Consider the following 22669-nt stretch of genomic DNA (forward strand, 5'->3'; position numbering starts at 1 on the left):
TAGCATCTCGTATCTATAACTTTTCATGGAGCAGGTCTTTTTTTGTTTTGTTGATGTTGGTCGGCTTGGAGTCCGGTTTCTACAGAAGGGATCTATCTGGTTTATTTTTGTTCATTCGTTATATGGGAGCATAGAACAGGCGTTTTTTTCATCTCTTTTGTTTGTTCTCTTTCCTGCTGTTTTGGTCTTTCAGTTAACTCATGGATATGTCCACATCATTGACGGTCTTTTACTGTACCGTTTATTTCTGTATTTACTACACTACATTTCCTACATGTGCCCTTGATTACGGTCGAGTGGGCGAATGGTCGAGCGATCGAGTGGTCGAGTGATCGAGTGATTGGATTGGCAGTCTGTCCAACTCCCTAGCTGAGCTACTGCCTCGTGGAAAGCAATACCTAGATAATAAATAAGTGGATCTGTATCATATGACTGACTACACGGCGCACCGCACGAGAAGAGTAAATTCCCTTAACCTAGCCAGATACCTAGTTAGCTAGAGATATTATTTCTCAACTGCCATCCAACATGATCATCAATCACCATTATCAACTCAATTCTCCATTCGTCACTGCCCCGGCTCCAGTTGCTAGTCCCCTTTCGCTTTGCAGCCCTTTTTCCTCCGCCAACAACCTCACCGTCTCCATCAGCGTCCTAACCTGCTCCTTCAATTGGCGAATCTCCAAGACGCAAGCCGACACCTCGACATTAGGCTTGGACTCCTGGACCGCCTGCTCCCAGTCTGTGCCCGCGACGTCAAAATCCACCTCGGCCGCCAGCTCCTCCCACTCCTGCTGGATGGTGTCGTCCTCCTCGCCGCGGCGGCGGTTGCGGCGGATGCGGCGCGCCTCGCGCGTCTCGATCCATGCCGTGATTAGCAGTAGGGGCGAGTAGATGATGCCCATGACGTAGTGGTTTAGGCGCTCGTAGGACTCTTTGGATAGCCACCATTCGAAGGGGGCGCTTATGAAGAGGATTTCGATTAGGTTGAAGGCTGAAAAAACAGTGTTAATGAGGCATATGTAAGAAAGAAAAGAGGGATGCTTACGCGGTATGAAAACGTTCTCGTCTGGCGCGCGGACAAACTGTAATGTCTTACGCGAAAAGAGCGCCATGAACTCGTCGTCTGCGTTGCCGGAGATGTCGGAATAGGAACTGTTGTACAGCGCAATCAGGATGTTCAGGAGTACTGTATATATTCCGTCAGGTTGAAGAACTCGCTGGTGGAGAATGATTAGACAACTCACAAACCATGACAACGAAATTGAACAGATAGTACAAGACGATACCAAACGGCGGCGCAAAGTCCTGGAACAGCTCGAAATTCGGGCTCTGCATGATGCTGTTCGCCATGCCCTGGACGATCGACCCCGTGATCGGAACCCCGAAATTCGTCTCGTTCATCCCGACAAACGCCTGGAGGAAGCCGATGAGGACGAAGAACAGCAGCGCGAAGAAGATGATGCTCTCCTTCATCATAACCTCGAGCACCACCAGCATTGCGCCGAAGAAGCGGAACGTGTCGAGGAAGAGCAGCAGGCGCATCCAGAACATGGGCGCCGCGAACGCGAGGAAGTTGTAGCTCAGTCGGTTGAAGTGCCGCCGCTGCTCGTCGTTCACGTCGGAGGAATGCGCCAACGCGACCATGCGGAGGATGAACGAGACCGCCAGGAGCGTGTACAGCGTTAGATTGAACACGTTCCAGAATCCCAGGTAGTGTCTTCCAATCTTCCAGAACTTGGTTATCTCGTCACAGAGGTAGGACATTGTCATCGTGTACAGGATCGCTTCGGCAATGTCCAGGTCTCCAGACGGATTCACGGTGTTGATGACGGCCGTATAGAGGGCCAGGTACAGCAGCGAAAAGAATATCAGCACGGCGTTCTGATACACCGGAGTCCGCATCCTTTCTGGGCGGAAATGCGCCCAGTAGGAGGTATTGTCTTTTTCCTTGTACTCGACGAATCGCGATGGATCGCGCGCATCCTGGCTGTACCAGCCTCGCCAGAGGTACTTGATGCATTTCTGATAGCCGGAAGACCCTATGATCCTCAGTGCGTGTATATCGACCGCCCGCTCGACCACATTAATCGGATGGGTCTCCTCGCCTTTCCGGAATATGGAATATCGTTTCAGGAGGGCCTCCCTGAGGAGATAATCCTGGTCTTCTTCAGTCTCAATTCTGGATTATCGCCGTTAGCTATGTCTGGACGCCTCATTACAATGGAAAGCAGAATTTCGCTCGTACATATGACCCGCAATGACCTCACATGCGAGAGCACGGCATTCGAGGAGGCCGGCCCGCCACAGTTCCTCCTCACCCTGCTGCTTGAACCACCGGTGGCATACGAGCAAGCAGTATATAACGCAGGCGCGATACTCGTCCCCGCCGGCCCGTTTCGCCGTCTGTATGACCTCCGCCGTGATGATGTCGCTGTTGGGCTTGGTAATGGCCGACCGCTCCAGCTCGAAGGGGATGACCTGCTCAATCAGGTATTTCAGACGGAGAGCGACCTTTGTGACCTCCTTTGATGGCAGCGCGGAAGCGATCTCATCGCTGCTATACGAAGGAAGCACTGTGATGGGGGAAAAAAAAATCAGCCTCATTACATTATTTCAGTTGCGGTCCACTGATAGATAAGCAAAAGCACTGTGCTATGACGTACATCGTCGACTCTCCTCGTACAGGCGGCGAACCGCTCCCCCCTGTCGATTACCGAAAATGGACGTCCATCCACCCATCCTGGAGTCAAGAAACGGATTAATTGGCGAAAAATATCGACTGCCCTGTGCGAGACACTGGGAAGTGGAAGCGGTTGATTCCAGGATTGCAGCGCAGGGCGTCTTGAATATCCGCGCGGGGGGACCCACGGTTGCATCCGATCAGCCTAAGCCTCATCGCCATCTACGCTGATGAATGGCCCCAATTGGCATCGACCTTCCCGTTTACTGCACAGACTTTCCAGTAATTGCAATAGTAAAGGCGCCACTAATATCGTAGGCTACGCTGCCATGACCCCTGTTTGGCTCCAGCGGAAATCCAGGTACCGCTATTTCATGCACTTTTATCAAATATAGATACATTCGAATTTCAAACTTCTATCATGGGTAGCCACAAGGTCCAAACAATGAGAGCTAAGAGACATCTCTCACTACCGGAGAAGCTCGTCAGAGCATACCTCAACCGCGGTGAATCTCAGCATCGAAAAAGCAGACATAAGTCATGCAGTCCCTCCGATACACGAAACCAATGGAACCGCTTGCCTGTCATAAACAAGGAATCCCCATGCTATGCTTGAAGCCACTTGAATAGTGTTTTTGAGACAAAAAAAAGAAATTCTTAACACTCGTTCACGTCAGAGCCCGCCCACCCGTGAATTTAAGCGCACCAGGGCGACTAATGATCGTCGCATGTAAGGTCGAAGATGCGTCGAGATCCTGGCATAAGCTTCGTTTTTTTTTTTACTCGGGAATACCCTCATCACTCTCTGACTGACTTTCATCTCCGCTAACTTCCATGTTCTCGCGCTCTCGCTTCTCCATCAGAGCCTGCAGCTCGGCGTCATCATGTTCTGTAACTGCCTTGGGAGCCATCTTCACAACACAACCACCGCCGTATTCCTTGATCTTGGCCTCGATGTTCTGGATCGCCTCTTCAAGAAGTTTGATGCCAAAGTTTTTGTCCAGAGTTTGACTGGTCAAGACGTACAATGGAGGAGAGACCAGTTTGACTTTGATCTGGGTGTCGTTGGTATTCTTGGCTTCGGCGGCACGAAGTGCATCCTTCACGGCGTCGATTCCGTCATAACCGAAGCAAGTGACCTCGATGTCCGCGCGCACCTTGGTCGGATGAGGAGTCAGTCTCTTACCGATGTACTGTAACAACTCATCCTTGACCATCTGACTCGGGAAGGTAACATCATTCCACACGTCAGGGTTCCTGGTAATAAGTCAGTGAATGTTCTCCCCTCATACAGCGTAGGGCCAATTCCTTACGTGATAGAGAGCTTGAATGCATCGTAGGAGTGGCCGTATTTGCGGTTCAGAGGCCAGCCAATGTTCTTGTACAGTTCCTCGAGGGGGGTCTTGGTCTTCTCCGCAACGTGGCGCATGATCGAGTGGACCGCTTTGCTCTTGTTATACCGCTCCTCGCACTTGACGACATCTTCGGGAGATACTCGTCGTTTCGAAAGATCAATATAACCTAGCGGGAGACATTCACGTTAGCCATCAGGCTCCCGCCAGAACGACCAAGGCCACCTCATGACTGGACGCACCTTTCTCCTTGTCGACACGCAGGACAACGACGACCTCATTCCGCCCAATACGGATGAGTTTTTGTATACTCCGGATACGTCTCCGGGAGAGTTCGGACAGGAGGATCATGCCATCGATGTTGTCATACTCGAGGAGCTTCACATATGCACCCATTTCTGCAATCTGTGGAAACGAATCATGGTGAGCTTGTGTTTCAATTTTGCGAGGACCTCAAAGTCGGCGTACCTGCTTGACATTGACCATCACATAGCTATCCACCTCGGGATACTTCTCCTCGTAGAAACGGCAGTTTGTTAACGACATCTTGGCGGGGTCGCGCCTTCAAGGCGGGGGATGTGGCGGTCGAAAAATTCGAGTCACAGAAAACGATTCCAGACCAGGGGAGAGAAAATGAAACCCCAAGAAGTCCTCCGAGAGAGAGAGACACGAGATACTGCGCGGCTGCGCTGCGGACAGTCTCTGTGGACGGCGATGCTTTTTGGAACTGGATTGCAGCGGAACAAAAAGCACACTCAAAACGCTGTGTGGCAACCAAAATCCCGTGTCTTGGCCAAACACGGCAAAGGCACGTCGGGCAGCTGCAGCGTCACGTGACCGTGTAGCTCGCAGGTATCCAGGAGGCTCGAGCAACCTGTCGCCGAACTTAATCCCGTATTTTTGTGTCTCCTGTTTCTGTTGCGGTCAAATGCGGCAGTGGCAGCATCCAATGGGCCAGATACAAGGAATTGCACGCCGCGAGACCGCATGCTGTCGGCATGCGCACCTTCCATGCCGCTAGTCGAGATAACGGCGGCGGACCTGCAGCGGGGTGTGGCAGAAACAACCTGCCAGAGCCCAACAGCCTTACGACCTCACCACCCTACTGAATATCGTGCCCATAGTGTCCTTTGCCAGCAATGATCACCGGCAGTCAGGATATCTGAGTCATTGGCAGACCGTTGTTGGTGAGAGCTCTCATCGACATGTCGAGTTCGAACCCGGGAAACTCGCCTCGTCCGGATGAGCGCCGGTCGTTGCGAGATCGTATTGCCGACATCCTGCGTCCCACTTCTCCGTTGTCGTGGACGCCAGTTTCCAACAATACTGGACAGGCGGGAAGATCGTCTTACTTCGGTCATGCTCAGGAGCCTGATGACAGGAGTCGACTGCTGGAAGACTATGACCGAAGGGACTCCGTCTGCGGCTTGAGGGAGTGCAATCATGGAACATTCTCCCCACGAGCCGAACAGCATGACTCTGATTCTTCTCACGGGACGGGGTTTCCCTGGGGCTTTAGGACCCCACGGGGGATCGCTTCTGGGGTTCACACGCCGACAACAGATGGCGTCTCTGTAACTAAGAGGCTGGCTCTGGAGCACGGTGTGAAGCATCACCGGACTATGTACGTCGATACTCTCTGGCTATGACAGATGTGCCTTCTTCTCTTCTTACAACCTTGGTTTTCACTGACTGGTTGAATGCCTAGGTACCTATCTTATTATGTCCCATTTGTCAATTGGATAACCCAATACCGATGGTCTTTTGTCCGGGGCGATCTGATTGCTGCTGTGACCGTCGCATCGATATACATTCCCACGGCTCTGTCACTGTCCGCGAACCTTGCTCATGCACCTCCCATCAACGGACTTTATTCTTTTATCATTAACCCGCTTATCTACGCGATCCTGGGCAGCAGTCAACAGCTCATCGTTGGTCCGGAGGCTGCAGGATCTCTCCTCGTCGGGTCCGTTGTCAAATCAAGTGTAGAGCGAGGCCATGCGGAAGAGGATGATGATGTGGCACATGCACGGGTGGTGGGGATTGTGACAGGCCTGTCAGGCGCAATGATACTGATCGCCGGATTAACTCGACTGGGATTTCTGGACAACGTCCTTAGCCGGCCTTTCTTGCGAGGCTTCATCACGGCCATCGGAGTTGTAATCTGTGTGGATCAATTGATCCCGGAGATGGGGCTGGCAGAGAAAGCAAAAGATGTCAGTCACAGCAGCACTGCCGAGAAGCTCGTATTCCTGGTTAAAAATGGGAAGGACGCTCATGGTCTGACGACCGCTGTAGCGTTTGGCAGTTTCGCCATCATCATGTTGTTCAGGTTGGTTCTTTATCTTTCTATTATCTCAAACACAGCCCACGCTGATAGTACAATTACCCTAGAACTCTGAAGAAGACACTTCAGAAACGATATCCTCAAGTTGCATATTTCCCGGATCGGCTTCTCGTGGTCGTCTTGTCAGCTATCCTGACGTGGAAAATGGGTTGGGACAAGCAAGGTCTAGAAATATTGGGGTCTGTTAAGCCGGGGAAGGGCGATGGCAATGGACTATTGGCGTTCCGATGGCCATTCGTCCTTAGCCACATGAAGCACGTTCGTAATGCAATGGGAACCTCGTTCGTTATCGCGATTCTTGGATTCTTTGAGTCGTCGGTTGCTGCCAAGGGTCTGGGTGACGGGGCTCGTGACGGCATAAAGGCAGCCCCAGTTTCCGCGAATCGTGAGATGGTAGCCTTGGGTGTGGCCAATGTGGCTGGAGGTTGCTTCATGGCGCTTCCTGCCTTTGGGGGGTATGCAAGAAGCAAGGTGAACTCCTCCACTGGTGGCCGCACTCAGATGAGCAGCATCTTCCTAAGTATAATTACATTTATTGTGGTTGTGTTCCTCTTGCCATACTTATATTATCTTCCAGTGAGTTTTCATCTCCAGAATATCTTGACTGTTCTATATTTTGACAACTGCCTCAGAAAGCAGTCCTCTGTGCGATGATATCAGTGGTCGCCTATTCTTTGATTGAAGAGTGTCCTCACGACGTGCGATTCTTTATTCGAGTGCGCGGGTGGTCAGAGCTAACCCTGATGACCCTTATCTTTCTGGCAACGATATTTTATTCTCTTACTCTGGGCATCGCGCTCGGGTGTGGTCTTTCAGTCCTTCGGGTCATCCGGCATGCCACGCAGCCACGGATCCAAATTCTGGGGAAGGTTTCTGGCACCTCGAACCAGTTTGAAAACGCGGAGCTCCATCCGGAAAAAGTCGAATTCATCGAGGGTTGTCTGATTGTCAAGATTCCCGAACCGCTTACATTCGCCAACACAGGTGATTTGAAGAACCGTCTTCGCCGCCTTGAATTCTACGGAACCCCTCGGGCCCACCCTGCGCTTCCGAGAGTCCGGCCAGAGGAGAGGGATAAGAATGTCATCTTCGATGTCCATGGCGTCACCAGCATCGATGCATCTGGGACTCAGGTTCTGCTTGAGATTGTCCAGGCGTATGTCAATCGCGGCGTGAGGGTGTTCTTCTGCCGTCTCCCGTCTCTTGACAGCGACGTGTTCCAGAAGTTTGAACGCAGTGGTATTGTCGAATGCTGTGGGGGCATGAGGCATTTCGTACCCAGTGTGGACGAAGCTCTGAGGTTGACCGAGCTGGAGGATATTGAGGCTTAATTTTTTTTTGGAAACTCACTAGGATGATGATGCACGATGAACGAACGTTATTTATATACTGCCACGCTCTTTTTTTTCCCTGTTGCATTGGGGCACTTTTTTGGAATTGCTTTTCACCATTCTTTCTTGGCTAATATTACAATGCGGCAATGCCGGATGATGCATTCATTCATTATTATCATCATGAGCTATAGCTATATACAAACAGCGTATTACTCATTGCTTATTCATGGGGTGATGACATGAAATTGGAGATAGAAATGGATTTTTTGAATACATGTCCTCCACAAGTCCAATCTTTTCCCCGCTGCTCCTCCGCGGTCGTTAAGGAGTAAAGCGTAGAGATTCTTTGCATCATGTATTGCGACCATGTCTTTCTGTTGTGTGCCAGCTAGACTTCGGGTTAGCTCAAGGTCTGCCCTTTTTGGCTTTCCTTTCTTTGGTTGACGCTCGAGTCTCACGCGAGCCTGTGCCCAAACACGGACTGCTCGAAGCATATACGAAGAAAAATTGGCGTACTGCCCGGACCCGTACGCTGCGTGCACAGCTCCAGAGAAACGCAGTCTCCTGTGTCGGAAATGAATACTGGATCGGCATTGGAACAACCTAAGGTCTTCTCGTCATTGAAATCCCCTCGAGATGAGAAAAGTTTCGACTGCTTCTTTCCTTCAAGTCTGGTGAAGAACTTGCAGGTCCTCACCGACTGCCCTGCGCACCAGAGCGCGGAGGATGTTCTCATTCGCTCGCAAGATCAGTCGACTCGTCCGTTCCTCGTGGTCATTTGCGCCGTCTTCTCCTGCGGAACTATCCATAGACGCCACATGTTCGGGGTTCGCAACAAATTTGACTCTTCCCTCGGCGCCGAGAACAAAGGCGCCACAGGCGATCTTGCTCAGATAAATATGTTCGTCGGCCGGTTTGGTCTTGTGCTGGCCCCATAATTGATTAAGATCGAGCCTCATGGCAAGATGCTTGTTGAAATAGTGAGAGAGCGATGTTAGGAACGGTGCGGAGACCTTGTCGTCCACAGTTGTTCCGCTGGACGTGATCTTCGATCCGTCAATGGCGAAAGTGGCTAGAGTCTGGCGGGGGAGATGCACATCCAATGTCTTCAGTGCAGGCGAGATGGACGGGGCAAATGCAAGTGTCAATTGCGTCTCCTTCATGACTGCCTCGAGGATGACGCGTGAAGTCGTCCCCGACCTTTGGCTGTCCTCATCGGCCGCAGCCAATGACGCGATGTAGGATTCGAGTGTGGCGCAAAGAAAGCTGGACGGCAAGCGCAGGACAGAACAGTACGAATCAAAGGTAACCGAGAGAAAAGAGACAAAAGTTTGTCTTAGAGGATTGGGCAACCGTGTTAGGAGCAGAGGTAGATAGGTGGAATCCTTTCGATCGTCATCACCATGATTCTTAGCCGAATAGCCATCCGGACCTGCCAGCAGCGCAGCCTTGTAGGTGACATTCTCATATTCGAGAGTGACCAAGATCCCCATGGTTTCTTTCAACGGTATGGGCTTCCGTTGCTCAGAAGGATCGTCCGAATGAAGTCGCTCTTCATCCCAGTACGACCAAGTCGGTATTGTCTCCCAGCGGCAGTCCGTCAAAGCGCCTGCCTTCACCAGCGCGTCATCGGAGAGAGTAGTAGTCCCACTCAATCCGACCTGGACTCCGCGGAGGACATCGCCTGTGAGCAAGTCCTGCAGACGCTTCGCGTAGGTCTTCAGCGCATCCTCATTGCCGAGAATAGAGTGGTACTCCTTTCTATGGTGCAAGGGCGAGAGTCGATGCACCGTCCACGATGTACTTAGCAGGTGCTGAGGGGTTTGATGCATCATGATCGAGTATCGATTCTATCTTCAGTGATGATGTTTGAGACGGCAACAATGGCATTCCAAGATCGCATGTTTCTCCTACTCCACGGCGTGGACTTGGACCTTTGTTTGCGCTAAGGGAAAATAGTAGCAGGTTAAGGAGGTAGTTCTTCTGGCAGAATCACTGATGGCGGTGTAGTTGCCATACCTTATACGGAAGGCGGTATATGCAAACGCTAGCCCAAATAGGAAAGTCATGTGACTCAGAAACCTCGCATCAAAAATCACAGATTTCAGGCCTTGTCCGACTTGCCATTTTCTGTTTTTGGTGTGTGGACAGAAGTGCACAGTGTCACACTGGTACCTGACCTGACCCTCAACTGACTGAAGATGGGTGGCAAGACACTACAAACACTGCAAACAAACTTGTAATAATATATGGCTTAGGAATAGGGGCTTCGTCCAAGAGTATATATATATAGTTTGAAGAGAACACTGGTCCAACTCATTATATTCATTACACCCGTCTATCAAGCCATCTATCTACTAGGTCATTGCTGCAATGCGCGAGGGATTATTTCGTATATACATACCAACCTGCAGGTCAGGCTCGCCAGCCAACAGCAGCGCGACAATCCTCACAGCCCACGAGCACCGGGATCCCGTTCCAGACCGAGAAATTCTCTGCATCATGAGGGATGGCATTCCTGGCCCGCAGTTCCTGGCTGGCAACGTCGAACCAGACTTCTCGGATGGACTGATGATGTAGTATACCGTCTGGGGGACGTTCGTAAATCAATGGGTTCATCTCGTCTCGTTCATTAATCATCAAGTCATTATGGAAATTGTGCATGAAATCCCTCCGTTGGGCCCGCTGGTTACCCCCGTCGCCTATCTCGGCCGAAAAGAACTCCACAATCCTCCCAAACCCGGATGCAGTCAATAACGCGCTAATCCAACGACTATCTGACGGCGCCCACTCGTCTGGGGGCATGGTATGTCGAATGTAAGAGACAAGTAAATGCATACAATGATGTGTGGCGATAAGAGTCGACGTGTCTGTGAACGGGGGAGATCGGAGTATTCGAGCTTGCAGCTCTCTATACATGGCTGACCGTATATTTAGAGGAATGGGGACCGGAAGTCTCCCGGCCTCGTAGTCTTGTAGGAGGCTATTCAGATGCTCTTTACGAGCAAAGGCATATGTTTCTAGAAAGAACAACGTGCAATACCTCGAGTCTGCGTTAGTTGGACAGCTTTCTTGACAACTAGCGTCTCTGTAACTTACATCAATGGAATGAGATTAAATTGGAGGCTGGCAACGCCTCGGTTAAAAAGAAGATTGCGCTCCGTCTTCGATGGAAACATCGACTTTACAAGCATATGCTCAGTATGCATGAATCTATCCATCACGCGATCTGCCAGGTAGTAACAGAGTCGCCCGCAAAGCTGTTGCCGCCGTCTCAGGCTGTGCAGATATCTGAAAGTATATAAATGGCCGCCCTTAGCGCTTTTCCCCGGTGGGAACAGGTCCGAAAGGAGGACCACATCGTCTTCGGGATTCCTTGTGTAGGTTCGTTCGTTACTGATGGTAGAGGGAAGCGTCCCGTGGCGCCTGCGCTGCAGATATTGCCGAGCTATCGAATGCTCATGGACAGTAAGGACTTCATAGAACGCGCGACAAACGAGCCTAAGAGGTAGGAGATCCCAAACGCTGCATTGCGCAAATATCTTGACTTGGAGTTCGACGGGTAGGAGGTCCCAGGACGATGAAGTGTGGTGTACAGTTTCACTCTCAGACCTGTGATTTGCAGAAAGAAAATTAGCAGTCGATATCGAGGACAACTTCTGAACCCAAGATGAACCGATAATCGCTGTACCTTGATTCATTCGCTTTATGACCCAGCTTCTTGCCCCTCTCTCTCGCCGGTCGTAACTTGTTGCCATTCCCTTTCTTCAATGGAAAGAGCGAAATCATCATGGATTGCACAACGACATTTGGAGATCAGCTGCCAGCCGCACATCTGATATGTTTAAGGATGACCGATGGAATGCCGTTCTGGAGGTCATGCTCATGCTTTATGTGTTGGAGATGATCAAAGGTCTGCGGCTGTGGAGCGGGAACTGACGTGGGGGTTGACTCAGCCTCCGACATGGGGTTACATGTTTCACTTCACAGCCCCCAAGACCGATACCTGCGCCAACACACGTATCTATCAACGTACCAGAGAATGATGAAACGATGTGATCATTTATTGGGTACCGCATCTTGCTCGCTAAGACATTTTGAAACAGTCGCATTAACAACCAGTTACTCTTAGGTGATATCTGCCGCTTACTCGCGTAGATAATGGCAGATCCTCCGAGCTTGGCATACTCTCCAGCCAACTCAAGTTCACAGCGGCCAAAGACTCATGCTTGTGTCCTATGTCAAAAGAGAAAGGTCAGATGTGACAGGAATGAGCCCTGCTCTGGCTGTGTCAAAGCCCAAGTCGAATGCGTATTTCGGGAGCCGCTTCCGCCTCGCCGACGCAAAAGGAAGCCAGAGGCGATTCTGCTTGCACGTCTCAAGCGCTACGAGGAAATCCTAGGGAGAAATGGAATTGATCCAAATGTTCTCGATGGCAGCAGTGAGAATAGTGCTGGCTCTAGCCGCCATAACACTTATGTCAATCTGGTGAACTCCGCTGAATCTACGCCGGCTGTGCCAAATCAATTCGAATCCAATACCAAAAAGATCGGACCGGGAAGATTGATTGCAAAAGAAGGGAGATCTATATACCTCGATAAGTTTGTTTCCCATGTCTTTCAGCATAAATTTGGCCACTGCTTACGCCAGCTTCATCAGCAATCTGTGGAAGAGCGTCAGCAACGAGGTGAATTCCAATGTCAGGATCTTCAAGGACTGACTGACCGAGGGATGTAGCTTCAAAATGCAGAGGATATACTTCCTGAGAGCTCAGACGACGTATCTGATCAGTCACTTCACGACCAGGTTGATGGAATCGACCCTGATGAAAACTTCCTTGTCTTCGGCTCTGCGTCTAGAAGTCTGACAGACCTTCATCCCAGCCCTATACACATATTTAAACTGTGGCAGGTTTTTCTTGAGAGTGTGAATCCGCTAACTAAAATAATTCATTCACCTACTCTGCAACAACGGATCCTTGACGCAGCCAGCGATCTAAGCTCCGTACCAAGGGAGCTAGAGGCTCTGATGTTTGCGATCTATAGCGCTGCTTTGACAGCTATGAGTGATGAAGAGGTTGCTAAAACATTTGGCGAAACAAAGACTAGGTTTCTGGCTAGGTGCCGGCAGGGTGCCCAACAGGCTTTGATAAACGCAGGAATCCTCAAAACATCCGATATGGTGGTCCTCCAGGCTTTCGTCATATTTCTTGTAGGCGATCCCACAAGTGATAAAGCTCTTCCTAACTCTCTTGCAGTTGTCTGTTCGGCTTGTCTATAATCCGCATTCCCTCTGGTCTCTGAGCGGCATAGCCGTACGAGTAGCTCAACGTATTGGACTTCACAGAGATGGTTCTCATCTTGGCTTGTCCGTCTTTGAAACGGAATTGCGCCGGCGTTTATGGTGGCAGGTTACTGTCGTCGATGCAACTATCGGCCATATGTCCGGTTCTATTTCGTCTCTGCTCCCGGTCGCAGATACGGATACTCCTCTCAATGTCAACGATAGCGACCTTTATCCTGAAATGAAAGAGAAACCAATTGAACATTCCGGTCCCACGGAAATGATATTCTGTCAGATGCGCTATGAAGTTGGCAAATGGCTACGCCGTCAGGCAAGCTCCGGGGTTGTCACCTTTGACGGGCACTGGAGGAGCATAAGCGATACCTCTGTACCTCTGCAGGAAAAAGACAGAGCAATTGACGAACTTGAAAACGCTCTTGAGGAGAAGATTGTCAAGCATTGTGACCCGTCCATACCGCTGCATCTCGTAACCCTACTGGTCGCCAGGTCAGCTGTCGGGATGCTGAGATTGGCGGCACATCACCCTCGTTGTTACCAAGAACGAGGTGAACATATGACGCAGTCCGAAAAGGACCGACTGTTCACCATCTGCATGAATGTGGCGGAGTACGGTAACGTCTTGCAAACGACTAAGACAACACAGCGATATCTCTGGCATGTGGACTATCATTTCCCCTGGGATGTTCTGATCTACATGCTCTCCGAGTTGCGGTATCGCACTGTCGGGGAAGAGACGGCAAAGGCGTGGCATTTAATTGATGTGGCCTGCACCCGGACTTATCAACAGCTCGGGCCAAAAGCAAGGAGCCCGTTGCATCTGGCGATAGCTAGTTTGGCCGTGAAGGCCTGGGCTGCGCATGTGGCAGAATGCGAACGTCATCAGCTGCCACCTCTTCCCTGTCCGCAGATCATCACAGTTTTCTCAAAGCAGATTCAAAGAAACAAGTCCTATTCCCAGGTTGCTTCGCACTCAGAGCAGCCTGATGTAACTACATCTGAGGGCGTTGCCGCAAGTGGGAATCTCACCAATTCTGCTTACGAACCGGTAAACGTATCCAGACGGAGGGCCAGTTCAGACGACTTCGGTGCAGACATCACCGCCATGGCTGAAATGTTTTCATCCGACAATAGTCCCATGGACTGGGGCCAGTGGGACGATCTGCTGCGGCAGTTCCAGGATCAATGTGGCGAGGGAGAAGCCTTCTCACTCACGTCGAATATGTAAACTATGCGGGCAGTCACATCTATTTGTGACTGTTTTGACGAAGCAGACAAACATATTCTGGATTTGTTTTATTCTACTTTTCCGGGAGGATAGATTGGGAAGTTTGGGATGCCAGTTATATTTATTTTTAATGAATTTACAGCTATGTTGTATAGTACATACAGTATACGCTATTATGTATTAACCGAGATCACGAGGCCAACAAGCGTGAGGGGGGATATTCTAAACAAAGACAAATGGAGAGAGATTAGGTTTGATCAAACAGCTGCACCCTTTTCTTGCTTCTCTCCCTTGACATTCTTCCATTCGACCCCAAGAACTCCCAGAAGTGAGATACAGCACAAACACAGAGCCACGGTGAATGTCTTCGTCACAGCGGCGTTATAGGCCTTCAACACGAGCGGTAGGAATTTGGGATCGATGGCATTGCGAAGATCGGTTGCTCCTGTGTTTGCAACCAGGTGGGCAAAATCATCCCCGTTCTGACCATGCAGCGCCTCTTGGAGATGCGCGATGAGGCCATTTGTGAAAACAGTCTCACCAATCGATAGGAAGATGGAACCGCCAAGGGACTGCGCCAGCATCATCAGCGCTGCACCAGTCGGGATATCCTTTTTCTCAAGGACAGTCTGAGCTGCCACACTGGCTTGCTGCATCCCAAGGCCCAATCCAAAGCCATATACGACTTGGTAGCCAATCCACTTCTGGTGGTCAGTCGTGGTTGTGAAGGTGGTGAGAAGCCCTGCGCCAATCGACATGATGACGGTGCTCGCATACATGAAAGGCACATAATAACCCATACGACTGACGGATACTCCGGCTATGATGGAACCCAGGACGAGAGACAGGACAACGGGGATGTTCATGATTCCGGATTTGACAGCGCTCACGCCTTTGATTGCCTGAAACCAGATAGGGAGATAGTAAACGAACAGCATCATTGAACCTGCGACGCATATGGTGAAACAGAAACCGAATGCCACAGACCGCTGTTTTATTATTCGAGGAGGCACCGTGGCGGTGTCCTGCTTCCAGATCTGGATCGCCACGAACAGAATCATGAGTACGCCAAAGAGAACGAAGAGAACGATGATGCGTGCGTTGTCCCAGGCATATTTCGAGCCGCCCCACTGCAAAGCGAGCAGGAGACAGGCGATTCCAGGAAGGAAACACAAGGTCCCCAGGGGATCCAGCTGAGCAAGACGTTCCCGGGTGGTCGAGGCCGCGCTTGGATTCGGTGGTGGGGACGCTTTGAGGATGAGTACGATGATCAGGACTGCCACAGCGCCAATAGGGAGATTGATATAGAAGCACCATCTCCACGACACTCGATCGGTGAAGGCTCCCCCCATCAACGGAGCGACGACAGAGGCGACGCCAAAGATAGCACCCATGAATCCCGTGAGCATGGGCCGTTTCTGCAGCGGAACACTGCTCGCGGTGACCACGATAGCACCGGAAAAGATACCACAGGAACCCAACCCGGCAATCGCTCTCCCGATGATGAAGGACGTTGAATTCGGGGCCGCGCCGCATACGGCCGAGCCGATTTCGAACAAGGCGATGGCTGACAGAAGCACCCACTTGGGGGAATAGAAAGTATAGAAACGGCCATACAGCAGCTGGAACGAGCAGCTTGTCAGCAGGTAGCTGCTGCCGTACCAGCCGATGTCGTCCAGAGCATGAAAAGTGTCGGTGATGCGCGGAATCGCAGTGGCGATGATGGTCCGATCCTATTCTACCAGCGTTAGCTTCCTTTCGATTTTTTTTTCTTTTAATGCGCGTTTGATTTGACTTGACTTGATTTGATTTGATTTGAATGGTATCTTACCAGAGCGACGAGGAAAATGGCCAGGTACAGTGCCACCATAATGGCCACCAGGGACCATATGCCGGGGTACTCGCTGTCATGTGCCGTGGGCTGATCGGTCTGGTTTTCAGTTGATATTTTGACAGGTTGCTCTTTGTCCTCAGCCATTTCGTAATGTGAGCGTCTATTTGTCTATGTATGCAGAGAACAAGTTTTCCTCGTATCCTCAATCAACGAGTGATAAACCTGTTGTATAGAGACCGTCTGAGTGACTGTCTCAATGGGGAAATAGATGCAGAAGCAGACAGATACAGATCAGATACATGTACTCTCGAATCCATCTTGGAAGACTGACAAGGTGTATATATATATACCAATCTCTACAGAAACAGCTAAAGTAATTGCAGTTGGTGGTCTGCAGCGTCGTTCTCAACCTTCGGAGCGAAGACAGCAAGGCTCGGGCCCGAAGCGCGACGGAGGGCCCGAGAAGGATGCCTCGGGGCAGGGCAGCCCGACAACCCGAAAGCATGGAGAATACGAATGAACGCTCTTTGTTCAGGAATGGCATTGTCAATCTTTTACCACGTGGCAAGGCTGCAGCTACTCTGAAGATATTAATAGGTTGTATTGTTGTTATTATTATTCCCCGCATTTTCGCTCTAATTGGATTTGTAGACAACTATCTATTTTCTACCAGACTACATATGTACAGTACACCATGTACATACATCCTCTTGAAGAACCCCCCCAAAGAAATAAAATCGCCCATTTCGAGGGTTAAAAAAACCATTAGCTCAAGATGCCCCTTCCTTATCCTCATCACCGGTAGTAGCAACCTTCCGCCTACTCGCACTCATAACCGACAACACCATCCCACTTCCACCACCATCACCACTACTACTACTAGTACTACCACCCAGATCCTCCCTCCTCTCAGTCCCAACAACCCTCATCCCAAACTTCGCCGCATAGTAATCCTCGCGCCGCCCACCATCCAACGCGCGGTTCGTCGTGACCAGCATCGTGCGTCGCAGATGCGGCATGTTGGCGCTGGACAGCGTCTCAGCCACGCAGTCCATCATCCACGCCCCCAGGCCCCGCCCCTGGTACTCCGGCAGGATGTACACGTCTGTAAGGTACGCGAAGGTGACTGTGTCGGTGATGAGACGGGCGAGGCCGATTTGTTCGATTTGTTCGATGTCGTTAGAGTTTGCGGGGTGAAGGAGGGTTGTCACGTCGAACTTTTCTTCCTCATCATCATCACCATGACCCTGACCCGGTAGACTACTAGTAGTAGTAGTATCAAGAGAGTGTCTATTTCTATATTTATGCCTGTATTTATACACCCCAAAACACAACGACCCATCCAACATCTGCTGCATCACCTCCTCCGGCAGCGGATGCGCCCAGTAAACAAAGTCCCTCGCAAAGGCGGCATTGACGGCCTTTGCGGAGAGGAAGCGCGGATCGGTCGAGACGAAGAAGTACTCTTGCTCCTGCTCTTGATTTTGCTTTTGATTTTGATTTTTTGTTCTGGTGATGGTTATGGTTGAGGTGGGTTCCTTTGCGTTTCGTTGTGTCCAGGTGCGTGGGGAAATGAGGGAGGATGCGGGGCGGGGTCATTTTTTTTTATATATCTTGATAGATAGATAGGTTGCTGTTTTTGCCTGGTAGTTGGAGTAGTGGTTGGTCTGGAGGGGAAGGGGGAAAAAAAGATAGAAAGAAATTGAACTCCGTTTTGTATGGATTCTCTTCAATTGATGAAATAGAAACTTATCTAATTCAATTGGTATTGTACTCCGTCCTGTACTATGCTAATGTACGGAGCAACCTTGTGCCTGAGCTACGGCGTGGACCTGTCCGTGCGAGGTCTAGGTCTGGGTTTACGGAGTCATAATTTATTAGATTCATACTTTACTAATTACTGGGACCCGGTTCAAATCTTATTCGAATGCCCCGTAATCATTAATCGAATTGACCAACTGTACCCGACATTAAGTATGACTCATCCGCATTTGCGATCCCAAGCAGTAGTGTCAAATAGTGAAAAGGGTTAACGTCAGTAATTCATTCATCCTGGTTATTCCCTCCTGTCCGTCATATAAAATTACAGCTGATTACAAACTCGTAGTATCCGTCAATTATACGCTCTAGTGCACGTCCTGCGTGACCAACAGCTGGGGTAACGTGTTGTCATCGTCCTGCACAGGAGCAAAATACTCCCGAAAGACCTTTTCCAAGGTCTTGTCCGTCAATTGCATATGTGGCCCCGGAACACTTTCAAAGTCGAGTTTCCCCTGCTCGTCCAAAGCCCGCAGGCCCAGCCAATCTTCCTTGTAGAGCTGCCGTTCCCTCAGCGGCGTGACCTCGCCAGTTGTAGTGTTGACCTCCGCAAACCACGCGCTCTCCTTGGGGATGGCCATTGTGTCATCCTCGAACATGAACATCCCGAACCGGTTCAACGACATCAGGTTGTTTTTATAATACGGATTCTTGACCTCGCGCTCGTTGTTGATGTCCGCCAGGAAATTACTGTGCTCCAGATAGGCGTCCAGCTCCTCCGGGTCGCGGAAGTACTGTGCCGGCACAAAACGGGACTGTACAAAGTCCGACCAGGTGCCGAATCGCAGGAGAGCCTCCGCGCCCCGACAGACCCAGTCCCCGGAGCTGGCGCAGGCTTGGAATTTCGAGATGCCATTGTGCTGGCTACCGAAGGTGACGAAATTGTGAACGGGCGGGAAATTGCATCGTTCGATGTAGGCGCGCAGGAACTGGCCTCCTTGCGAGAACCCCAGGGCGTTGACAGCCGGCGCCGTGCTCAGGATCGGCTCGGAGGCCAACTGCTCACAAACACGCGCGACCTGCTCAGTCAAGTTCCCCAGGAAGGAGGCCTGACGATCGCCGCTGTCGGAGTCAGCCAGGTGAACGAGGTGCACGTATGTGCCCGGGTTGACCTCCTCGGCCAGCGCGGCAACCTTTTTCATCCCCTCGGCTGCATAACTATCTCCCAATCCGTGCCAGATCACCAGCGGGAGGGGAGTCGCGTCTGATTCCTTGGTGGAAGGGCGGCGATGAGACGGGAGAGCTGCAGAAAGGGCGGAGAGGGCGGAGAGGATAGACAGGAGACGAAGGACGTGGGTGAGATAAAGCATGGCGCTCAGCTAGGGAGCTGCAAGACCAAGTAGACGTCGTATACCAGTATGCTTGCTCAGAAGAAAGAGAGCGAGCTTGATGTGCAAGACTCAGACGTCAGCGGAGCTGATATTGATAATAGTTTGGAGTCACATGCGGAGGTGGGTACACGCAATTAATCTAGGCAACCGCGCCAATGTGAGATTGGGCAGGCGCGACCCATCAAGGGACTATGGCGCTGCCAGGAAGGCACAGGGAAGGCACGGGCTGCCATTCTCTCCAAACCAGCTCTCACGTGTTGAATAGCAAGCATTCAGTGGCAACTGCAAGCCTATTAACACTGAACCAGTACAGAGTACCTGCGATGGGCCTTCCATGGTCCAAGTCATTTCCCTAACCGCATCCGGCCCACGTTCACAGTGAAATGTCAGATCGGAAGCTCCCGTCAAACCTTGGATTGGCAGCAATCACCAAAAATGTCCTGTCTGAGATTTCGTAGGTCGCTGTCGGGTCCACAGGAGAGAGATATCTTTGTCTTTGAAACAAACCTACCAGGCGACTAATTTCCTCTCATAACCACTACATGTACTATTGTACAGTACTTATGGCACATGCCATGCCAATGTCAGATGTCATTGTGTGAATTTTCTTCTTGGGTCAATGACAGCATCAGCGTCATTAGAATGACTGGAGATGCCACATGATCACTGACGGCGATCGTCACGCTTCGACCTTGTCATTTGGTAGCTTTGAGCTGGCTTTTGTTAGCATCCAGCTCCTACCAAATTTATTGTTCGGAGAATGGGATTCCTATTCTTTTCGTGACAGACTACTCTTTCCATTCGCGAGTCTTGTCTACCGCAGGGAATGCTTACATGCGCCTGACTCATCCACAGAAAGATGGAGAATAACGGGTCTGTGTCAGTTGCGGACCAGAATCCCAGACCAAATACCCCGGAAATTCGAGAACAATCGAAATGGGCCTGGATATGGACACGATTCTGGGGAAACTTTCGAATGAGAACTCCTGATGATGATGAGCCTCAGTAATATCCCTTCTTCCCCTTCTCTTCTCTGTCATGCGCTGATGAATGTTCAGGGACTGGTGGATTGCCTCGACAGCGATCCCTCTTGCGGCAGCAACCGCAGGTCCCCTCGCAAATGTCATGTCCATTGTGGCTCTCGTGAATCCATGGAGGAACCGGATCTTGTTCAACGATATCGGCGTCGATGGAAAACCGAAAGAAGTGGGCATTCATGATCCTAGATGGTAGGCCCTTGCTATCTGCAGCGTGGATATTCTACATTATCTCATGTTATTGATTGATCGCAATCAGGTGCATTGCCCTCAATGCGACTTCCCTGGTTTTGGGCCTCGTGGGGAATGTTTTCCTTTTGTTCAACTTTACCCGGAGAGTGCGATATATTATCGCGTTACCTGCTTCGATCATCTTGTGGTTTTTGGCCATGGGCATCGTGAGTCTTATACCTTGACCAGACGGCATCTAACGTGATGGCGCTGACTCTTGCCCGTCCACTTAGTTGGCTGGGATTACTTCCGCCATGCATGTGTATGACCCTCCCATCCCACCGGACCAGACTTTCTCACAAGGTTACTGGAGTGCTGTCATCGCCGCCGTTCTCTACTTCATTCTTGACTCCATGTTGATGATCAATCTGGTAGGCTACGTCCTTGGGCATTACCCGCAACATTTTGCTCTCACGGACGACCAGCGGACCTTGATCCTACAGACCACGGCGTTTATGGTCTGGTTGGCAGTTGGCGCGGCCGTCTTTCAACGCGTTATGGATATCTCCTTCGCCGATGCTCTTTATTTTTCAGACGTCACGGTGCTGACGTTGGGGTTCGGTGACATCACGGCCCAAAACAGCGTCGGAAAGGGCCTGGTCTTCCCCTATGCAGTGATTGGGATCGTTATCCTTGGTTTGGTGGTTGCGAGCATCAGCAGGTTTACGAGAGAGCTGACTGATGACAATGTCATCAAGACTCATCTCCAGCGTAAGCGCGTCAAGGTTGTGGAGCGATCAGTAACAATCCCATTGGACCCGGAAAAAGGGTCAAATGATGAAGTACGCCGTAGAGCCGGATTCCGACGCCACAGAGATTGCTCCCGAGAAAGGACAGGAAAGCAACCACTACGGTCAGTGGTTAGCGCCTCCCTTTCGGGAGCCAAGAACAAAACACTAGTGATGAGGGAAGAAAAGGATCGATTCGATGCGATGCGGGCCATTCAGTATGAGACGCTTCGTTTCCGCCGCTGGACATCCCTGATCTTCAGTCTCATTGCTTACGGCATTGTCTGGTGCTGTGGAGCCGCCGTCTTCTGGAGTCTGGAGTCTTTGAATTATTTTGATGCGCTGTATTTCACGTTCTGCTCTCTGCTGACAGTCGGGTACGGCGATATCACGCCGAAGTCTAACCCTGGGCGGCCGTTTTTTATAGTCTGGTCTCTGATCGCAGTGCCGACTATGACGATCCTCATTTCGAAAATGAGCGATACCGTGATGGAGAGTTTCAATAATGCCACGAAATGGGTTGCTGAATTCACCGTCCTCCCGGAAAGCGGAAGATACAGGGAGTTTGTTCACAAGCACCCGATTCTCTATAACCTGTTGCTGCGACGAACGCAAGCCAAGCGCATCGCGCGGGGATTTCGTGTTGGTGTCTACGATGACGACCATCGTGCGGATAATGCTAATGACGACTCCGATCGCGACCATCCACCACGAACTTTGGAGGAACTAGCGAGCCAGCGAGTTCCCTCCCGCCGGCAGCTGGCTCGGGAGCTGGCCTTTGCGATTCGGAGGGTAGCAAAGGATATCCGTAAGGGAGGGATCAAGCGCTACTGCTACGAAGAATGGGTTGAGTTCACGCGACTGATCCGGTTCACGGACCCGAGTCGGAGCCAATCGCAATCCATCGAGCTCGACGAGAACGAGTATGGCCTGATCCAGTGGGATTGGATCGGAGAAGACAGCCCGATGCTGGCAGAGGAGACGGAGCCGGAATGGGTGCTGAACCGGCTGTGTGAAAGTCTGCTACGATACATGGCGAGCGGGGACAACATCAATCCGGCAGGCCAGAACGACGGTGTCGACGACGACGAGGAGTCGGAAGAGCCGGTCCTCAGGAAACAGCGAGACATTGGACTGGAAGAAGAAGAAAAAGACAACTCCTCGTCGTCGTTTCCAGACCTGAAACCCCAATCCGCTGCCGGCAGCGGTTGCGGCAAGGTTGATGACGATGATACGCCAGCAGAGACTAAAGACACTGTCGGCGAGACCAAGATCAGTTTGGCGCCTTCGACTCTGTCTTCTACTTCTTCCACATATCGGCCCGTTTCCAACGATGGAAATGCGATGAGAAAGACAACCCCATCTGCTCCATAGACATATATATACAGATGATCTTGTAATGACGATGACGATAATAATCGTGACAAATTTCGAGTCTTTCTGTA

At 50.9% G+C, this 22669-nt stretch overlaps 9 protein-coding genes across 9 annotated transcripts; 3 read left to right on the forward strand and 6 right to left on the reverse strand.

Annotated features, from left to right (window-relative positions):
* Positions 1–374: 374 nt before the first annotated feature.
* Positions 375–2742, reverse strand: T310_1618 (Potassium ion channel Yvc1; the record flags this gene model as incomplete). The annotated part of the gene is made up of 7 exons (XM_013475491.1): positions 375–398; positions 438–476; positions 639–994; positions 1049–1189; positions 1248–2182; positions 2249–2576; positions 2667–2742. The coding sequence occupies 7 exons, from the start codon at positions 2740–2742 to the stop codon at positions 375–377; spliced, it is 1899 nt and encodes a 632-aa protein (XP_013330945.1).
* Positions 2743–3462: 720 nt separating this feature from the next.
* T310_1619 (eukaryotic translation initiation factor 2 alpha subunit) lies at positions 3463–4581 on the reverse strand (the record flags this gene model as incomplete). The annotated part of the gene is made up of 4 exons (XM_013475492.1): positions 3463–3940; positions 3997–4204; positions 4278–4440; positions 4504–4581. The coding sequence occupies 4 exons, from the start codon at positions 4579–4581 to the stop codon at positions 3463–3465; spliced, it is 927 nt and encodes a 308-aa protein (XP_013330946.1).
* A 659-nt stretch (positions 4582–5240) lies between these two features.
* Positions 5241–7713, forward strand: T310_1620 (Sulfate transporter; the record flags this gene model as incomplete). Its single annotated transcript, XM_013475493.1, has 4 exons — positions 5241–5659; positions 5744–6367; positions 6430–6958; positions 7015–7713. The coding sequence occupies 4 exons, from the start codon at positions 5241–5243 to the stop codon at positions 7711–7713; spliced, it is 2271 nt and encodes a 756-aa protein (XP_013330947.1).
* A 668-nt stretch (positions 7714–8381) lies between these two features.
* On the reverse strand, positions 8382–9548 carry T310_1621 (uncharacterized protein; the record flags this gene model as incomplete). The annotated part of the gene is made up of 1 exon (XM_013475494.1): positions 8382–9548. The coding sequence occupies one exon, from the start codon at positions 9546–9548 to the stop codon at positions 8382–8384; it is 1167 nt and encodes a 388-aa protein (XP_013330948.1).
* A 2329-nt stretch (positions 9549–11877) lies between these two features.
* Positions 11878–14245, forward strand: T310_1622 (uncharacterized protein; the record flags this gene model as incomplete). Its single annotated transcript, XM_013475495.1, has 3 exons — positions 11878–12403; positions 12467–12927; positions 12974–14245. 3 exons carry the CDS (start codon positions 11878–11880, stop codon positions 14243–14245), a joined length of 2259 nt encoding a protein of 752 aa, XP_013330949.1.
* A 257-nt stretch (positions 14246–14502) lies between these two features.
* Positions 14503–16223, reverse strand: T310_1623 (Efflux pump antibiotic resistance protein; the record flags this gene model as incomplete). Its single annotated transcript, XM_013475496.1, has 2 exons — positions 14503–15978; positions 16077–16223. 2 exons carry the CDS (start codon positions 16221–16223, stop codon positions 14503–14505), a joined length of 1623 nt encoding a protein of 540 aa, XP_013330950.1.
* A 626-nt stretch (positions 16224–16849) lies between these two features.
* T310_1624 (uncharacterized protein) lies at positions 16850–17678 on the reverse strand (the record flags this gene model as incomplete). Its single annotated transcript, XM_013475497.1, has 2 exons — positions 16850–17339; positions 17410–17678. 2 exons carry the CDS (start codon positions 17676–17678, stop codon positions 16850–16852), a joined length of 759 nt encoding a protein of 252 aa, XP_013330951.1.
* Positions 17679–18205: 527 nt separating this feature from the next.
* Positions 18206–19207, reverse strand: T310_1625 (Palmitoyl-protein hydrolase; the record flags this gene model as incomplete). The annotated part of the gene is made up of 1 exon (XM_013475498.1): positions 18206–19207. The coding sequence occupies one exon, from the start codon at positions 19205–19207 to the stop codon at positions 18206–18208; it is 1002 nt and encodes a 333-aa protein (XP_013330952.1).
* Positions 19208–20750: 1543 nt separating this feature from the next.
* T310_1626 (uncharacterized protein) lies at positions 20751–22598 on the forward strand (the record flags this gene model as incomplete). The annotated part of the gene is made up of 1 exon (XM_013475499.1): positions 20751–22598. One exon carries the CDS (start codon positions 20751–20753, stop codon positions 22596–22598), a length of 1848 nt encoding a protein of 615 aa, XP_013330953.1.
* Positions 22599–22669: the final 71 nt, after the last annotated feature.

This window comes from Rasamsonia emersonii (genome assembly GCF_000968595.1).
Source record: "Rasamsonia emersonii CBS 393.64 chromosome Unknown ctg1118621759995, whole genome shotgun sequence".
Classification (NCBI taxonomy): domain Eukaryota; kingdom Fungi; phylum Ascomycota; class Eurotiomycetes; order Eurotiales; family Trichocomaceae; genus Rasamsonia; species Rasamsonia emersonii.